At 44.8% G+C, this 6,627-nt stretch overlaps 1 protein-coding gene across 1 annotated transcript; it reads left to right on the top strand.

Annotated features, from left to right (window-relative positions):
- Window positions 1-3,483: 3,483 nt before the first annotated feature.
- Window positions 3,484-6,157, top strand: LOC132652889 (PRAME family member 8-like). Its single transcript, XM_060378827.1, has 3 exons — window positions 3,484-3,770; window positions 4,225-4,815; window positions 5,581-6,157. Exons 1-3 carry the CDS (start codon window positions 3,484-3,486, stop codon window positions 6,155-6,157), a joined length of 1,455 nt encoding a protein of 484 aa, XP_060234810.1.
- The last annotated feature ends 470 nt before the right edge of the window (window positions 6,158-6,627 follow it).

The following is a 6,627-nucleotide window of genomic DNA, read 5'->3' on the forward strand; positions in this document are numbered from 1 at the left end:
CCCATTTGCAATAGGTTATCCCTTGCTTCTAGGTTAGGTATGGAAGCTGCTGTCCACTCCTCTCCACACTGACACCCCATGTGGTACAGACCCTTGCATGTCCTGTGCATGCTGCCTCATTCTCTCTTGGTTCATATGTGCATTCTTCTTCTTGGTTTAAGAAGGCCTGGTTTCCTTGGTGTCCTCCATTCCATCTGGTTCTCACAGTCTTTCTTCCTCCTCTTCCACAGGGTTCCCTGATCCCTGAGGGGAGGATTTGACAGAGATGTTCCAATTAGTACAGAGTGTGTCAAAGTCTCTCTCTCTTTCCAGGCTCATAATTCTCTCTCCATTTGTGTTTGTATGTGTGTGTGTGTGTGTGTGTGTGTGTGTGTGTGTGTGCTTGTGTGCATGTCCACATGAACATAATTGTGCCCATTAAGTCCAGGAAAAGTCAGCAGATTCCTTTGCACTCAAGTTATAGTATATTTCAAGGCACCACCATACATGCTGGGCAATGAATTGGGCATTCTATAATGGCAGAGTGCTCTCCTAACCATGGAGCATCTCTCCATGTCTAGTGATCCTCCCTTTCTGAAATAACACCCAACTTCCTCAGAACCACTGGTGGCATTTACCTCCCTGATACACTTTGTGAAATGTTGTGAGAAAGTGCAGTGCACCCCCAAATTTCCAATTATAGTCAATGAAGACATTGAACTTTTGAGCCCTGTACACTTAAACTCTCACATTCTCAGAGGATAGGCATGTTCCAACCTGTGTAGTTCAAGTCTAGATATCACCTATGGTTTTGTGAATGCCAAGCAAGGATTGTGCTACCTGAATTCCTGGCACAGAACACCCTGCCAAATATTGTTATGACCTGCTTACACTCTAAAGCCCCTCTGCAGAGACCTACTTTAGTCCTTAGCATGATTGTGGCTCCTCAGTTAACTCTTGCTGTCACCTTTTTCACCGTTTTGCCCGAATCTTGATATCCCGTAAGACCACCACCAGGAGCCGAGTCCATTGATACCATATGAGGATCTTTTAAATTGCAAATCATTACAAGCTGCAGCTTGGGCTCACACCCCCCACCACCATAGTGGTGAGAGCCAAGAGTCCGGGCTCAGGATAGTTGGGTGATTTAAAGATTCTGGTTCCTCCCAGAATGCCCAAGGCAGGGGTGATTCTTGTCTGGCAAGCATCTATTGGTCAAAATGCTGTATTTTGAATTGATTAGCTATATGAAGGTCCCCAAACCATTAATGATCTGGTGTCCCTCCCTAGGGGGGATGGTCCACTTTCCTAGCAATTGTATCTCTAGTGAGTGGGAAAAGAATGCAGTATGGCAGGTATTACTAGACCTCTCCACCCACTTAGTTCAGGCCTTAAATATTAATAATAGCTGTTAATTTTTAATCTTTTGGTCTCTCAGCATATCAGAAGCCATTATATCTTCAAGTCTCCATTTTGATTGTAAGGTGAAATTAAGACCAAATTCTCAATCCCTCCATGCTTGACACCAGAATACAATTCAATAGTTCCTACTTGCTGTTTAGAATCAAACAATAGATGACAAATGCATGTTCTGCTTGTGTTAAAGATCACAACATTTTGCTATATTCCTTATTTCCACACAGCTGGAAAGCACTTATGACATTCCCTACCCTAATCCTAGCCAATTAGCTTAAAGTGCTTTGCCTCGCCTCCTAGATACAATGCCATACACTTGGGACATAATCGATTATGTTTATCTGGTTAAAATGATGTAATCTGAGTGTGGTGTTGGAATGGTCACTGTGTGGCTATTTCTGAAGTAATAACATTATTAATTGATGTAAGTCTCTGAGTAGCTACCAAACAAAAAGATTGGCAAAGCATGAAGCTCAGCTCTCGATTGCAGAGTAGACAAGTAAGTGTATATTTTAGGAACAGGTTAACACTTCCTGCACCCTGCTGACTCCCACTCTGAACCATGGTGGTCACAAATGTATAAACACAGCCAGGGTAGTTGGCTCATATAGTAATCCTCCCAGCAGGAAGGCTGAGGCAGGAGGATCCCTGTGAATTGGAATTCTAAATTAACCTTACTTACAGAACAATGTTGTCAGAACACAATTCAAAAACAAGGACAACAAGAGCAAATAGAAGAGTAAATGAATAAGCAAGCAAATCAAAATTCAAGGTTCAGGAATTAGTATGTGTTCTCATGATTTTTATCCTATTCTTGGTTGTGTTTGCATTGACACTGGATGCTTGATTCAATCTAGAGAATGGGAAAACCCAAGGTGGGATTAAGTGTGTGGACTCAAATATGCAAGCAGATGGCAGCTTGTGGTTGGTAGGTGGGGCTGAAATAGGGAGGGGCTGGCAGGGTGGTATATAAAGGCTTAATGGGAGACAGAGGAGTCATTCCCTCAGTGACTTGAAGACTGTTCTGACAGCCTGGCTCTGCTGGGATCCAGAGACCCTGTGCTTATCAGTGCTCAGAAGAGGTAAATCACTTTGATCCAAAGGACCAGGGCTCCTGAAACAGAGAGATTAGGCCCAAGATGGGGAAGTCATTTATTTATTCATTTGTTTATTTATTTACTTACTTAAGTTTCTAAAGCCTTTTTTTCTGGATGTATATGATTTAAAACTACTTTTAAAATTTGCAATATTTTTATTGATTATTGGGCAATTTCACGTCATTGAACCCTGAGCACACTCACTTCCCAGTTCACACAGGTCAACCTCCCCAAATCCCACCAATCAAAAAAAAAATCACTTTGTGTGGCCAATACACTCACTGGAACATGCTCAAAGTTCAGGTGGCCAGCCTCTTGAAGAATCACAAGTTCTTCCCTACCTGCCCCCAGTCAGGAACCATCCACTGAAGAGTGTTAAACTTCTGCATCCTTACCACGCGATGTTGAAAAGTTCTCTTTGATGGCTTTCTGTGACAGTATTTTTCATTCCTGTCTCCTCATATGAACCTGCTAAAGACAAGGTTTAGATTTAAATTCATATTCTTGACACAACTTTAATTAATACAGGATGCAGTATCAACCCCATTTCCAGGATCTTCTTAGTTTTTTCACAGGCGGTTTCCATGTTTTAGAAAAATTATGGGTAGGATGGGTGTGTCAACCTCCCATGTTCTGTTGTCCCAGGACTTGAGACATGATCTATGTCTGGTTTGCACACAAAGATGGTATTCAGCTTTCAGACTACAGGGGACCCCTGCCCAATGGGGATGTGATTGAGTGGGGCATTGGTAAGGGTTGGATGGAACACTGGGGAATGTGTAATCTTGGCTGTGCTTCTCAGTGAGGGAGATTCACTTTGAGACCTCCTATGAGGACAATGGCTTAAGCTGATGTCTCCACCATCATCAAAGCAGTAACTCTGACTTTGAGTGTTTTTTCTAATAGTGAGGGGCTTTTCTAAACTGGATTGTGACAATGTATTCTCCCCTAAATGCCTCCCCAGGATCCTTCTGACTGAAGACCTTCCAGGATGAGTGCTCAGACACCACCCACACTCCTGAAGCTGGCAAGGCAGGCTCTGCTGAGAGATGAGACCTTGGACATGTCAGCTCTGGACAAACTGCCCATGGAGCTCTTGCCAGCACTGTTCAAGGAGGCCTTGACTGGCAGACACACTACAACTGTGAAGGCAATGGTGGCAGCCTGGCCTTTCCCCTGTCTCCCTGTGGGGGCACTGATGAAGACCCCTTACTTGGAAACCTTCAAGGCAGTTCTATCAGGAGTAGATACATGGCTGCAAAGAAAGTTTCACCCCAGGTAAGCAATAAGCAAGTTCTGTGGAATGGAGCCTATGGATAAGAGGGAAGATATTGTGGGGTCAGGGAGAATGGCTTCTTCTTGAGAGTATCAGAGGCTCCTGATTGATCATTGGATAGAGATACAGGGCGTTTGGAAGCTGTTCTTTGCTTGTGCTAAGGACTGTTGCCTATATCAGAGCTTGGAGCAGATGTAGCCACACAGGAAAATGAGCAATCCCTGGCCTGCCCCAATCAGTAGTAATGGGACTAAGGGGAAACTGAGTTACTTAGATCAAGGAAAGTTACCAGGGCTATCTGTGCAGCAAAGGGAAAGCTTCTGCAGGGTGGGAAGTGGCTGATGAAAAAACACCCACCTTGGCAGGAGTTAGAGCTGAGTTTAGAGATGTGGAGGAAATGCTGAGTCAGTGTGGGGTCTTGCCATGTAGCTGACACTTGACATGTTTTACCCACAGGAGGGGAAAACTTCAGGTTCTTGACCTGAGGAAAAAGCACCATGAATTCTGGAGCATATGGACTGGTGAAGAGGATGGTGACTGCTCAGCAGAGACCCCAGATGAGCAGCAAGTAGTGAAGGTCCTTCCCAGATATGCACTGAGGCGGTGCCTGAAGGTGGTAGCTGACCTTTGCCTCAGGCCACGTGTAGATGAAGAACAAACATGCTTCTTGCAGTGGGCCCAGCAGAGAAAGGACTCCATCCAGTTCTGCTGTCCACAAATGACTATCTGGGCTCAGCCTATCCACGTTATTAAAGAGGTCCTGAATGTTTTTCATCCAGAGCATATCCGAGAATTCGAACTGAACACACACTGGAATGTGTTTATGCTGGCAGACTTTGCTCCTTGCCTGGGCCAGATGAGAAATCTTCACAAACTCTTACTGGCACCCATCTCCAAGAATGTCTTCAAGATTAGCAACAGGACAACAGACAGGGAAGACAAGTGTATCCACAAGTTCATTTCTCAGTTCTCCAGATTCAACTGTCTTCAGCACCTCTCCTTAAAGAGTGTCTACTTTCTCAGAGACCGCATCAATCAGCTCCTCAGGTAAGGAAGGATAGAGAGCTGTGTCAGCTACCAGAGCTGACCTTTCTATTTAGTTTTAAGGATTAGTCATTTATGAGGCCTGCACATCAGTGGGAACAAACACTTAGGCCTCTAGAATACACAAGTTATATGTTGTTTCTATGTATATTGAATCAGTGTGTCAAGTAAGCTATCAAGAATCAGAAGACTGAAGGTCAGCTTCAGTAAGGATGGGATGTAATTCTTGGAATGGTGCCCACCCAATCCAATGGAAAGGGAACAGGAAGGGGAGAGTGTAGTGAGGAATTGGTGGACTCACAAGCACAGTGGTTGAGGCGAGCTCTGAACTCAGGTCTGTGAGATCAGCATCAGCCTCCCCAAATTTCCCATGGGTGACAGGTTTTGAGCTTAAGTAGAGATGAGTGCCTGGGACAATGGGGATAGTGAGGATGTTAAATTACTACAAGTGTGACTGTGCAGACTGATGGAATATAGAGTGCAGTGAGCACACAAGAAGTGTCCCTAGAGCCTGCCAGGACTTTCATGGTTTGGAACTCCGTATGTGTGTTTTCAGGGCTTATGGGCTGAAATGGTTTTGTGCTTGAGAGTAAGGCCAAGAGAAGAAATGTCAGTTTGTTTTGATAGAGGAGATTCCAACAGGAAGCATCTAAAATGATGCCCTTGAATCTACCTCGGGTCACTGGGCTGCTTCTACCTCTGTGTAAATCCCATCCTATACTCTCCAACATCATTTTCCAGAACTAACCTCCTGGTCTATATCCCTAGATGCCTGATGACCCCGTTGGAGACCCTGTCCATGACTTACTGTGACATTTCACAGGTAGACCTGAACTACTTCTCTGAGTGTTCAAAGCTCTTTGAGCTGAAACATCTGGACATGAAAGGTGTGCCCTTAAAGGCTTTGGAACTTATGCCTCTCCGAGTCCTCCTAGAGAAGGTGGCAGACACTTTGCAGTCCCTGGACTTGAAATGTTGTAGGATGAAGGACTCTCATCTCACTGTGCTCATACCTGCCCTCAGCAAGAGCTCCCAGCTGGCCAAGGTCAATTTCTATTGCAATGACTTCTCCATGCCCATCCTGAGGAACCTTTTGCAGCACACAGCCAACTTGAGCAAGATGAATGTGGAAAAGTACCCTGCCCCTCTTGAGTGCTATGATGACTTCGGTTATGTCTCCACAGAAAGATTTGCCCAACTATGTGCTGAGCAAATAGATAGACTCAGGGCCATACGGCAGCCCAAGTGCATCTCCTTTGCTACACATATGTGCCCTAGATGTGGAGAGCGCTGTGTCTATGGCGTGGGATTCCGACTGTGTCTTTGCCAGAGGAGGCAGCGGTGAATAGAGAAACCTAACTTCTGCATTTGAAGCAGTGGGAGGCTTGGGACACATCTCTCATTTTGGATGTCCAGAGCTTGTGGCTTCAGGCTCTGTTCAAGTTTAGAATCCAAATGATGTTTGCTGAGTTGGATATAGGAGACAGCAGGTAACATTGAGAACAATGGGACTTTGGGAACAGGGGTTTTGATGAGTCAGAAAGAAAGTTTTGCCTTTATAAGTAAGTTCTGTCAGGACGGGGTAGCCAGCGGCCTTGTCCTGCAACTGTAAACCTGGATGTTCTACCTCCTGGCTATTGTTTCAGTTATCACCCTCATTGCCATGATCTGGAGGGTTCCATGACACAATGGATGGAAAAACACTGATATATATATATAGATTGAGTGAGACAAAGTTCCTGGCCAATTTGGCATCCATAAAAATGACAATTTCGGTGACACTTCTTTCATTCATGTCCTTTTCCTGCCTGCACA

This window comes from Meriones unguiculatus, chromosome 3 (genome assembly GCF_030254825.1).
Source record: "Meriones unguiculatus strain TT.TT164.6M chromosome 3, Bangor_MerUng_6.1, whole genome shotgun sequence".
Taxonomy (NCBI): Eukaryota; Metazoa; Chordata; class Mammalia; order Rodentia; family Muridae; genus Meriones; species Meriones unguiculatus.

Coding starts and splice junctions, on each gene's coding strand:
- LOC132652889 (XM_060378827.1), top strand. CDS start 3,484: ATGAGTGCTCAGACACCACCCACACTCCTGAAGCTGGCAAGGCAGGCT. Junction 3,771..4,224: donor CAAAGAAAGTTTCACCCCAG/GTAAGCAATAAG, acceptor TTTTACCCACAG/GAGGGGAAAACTTCAGGTTC. Junction 4,816..5,580: donor CGCATCAATCAGCTCCTCAG/GTAAGGAAGGAT, acceptor CTATATCCCTAG/ATGCCTGATGACCCCGTTGG.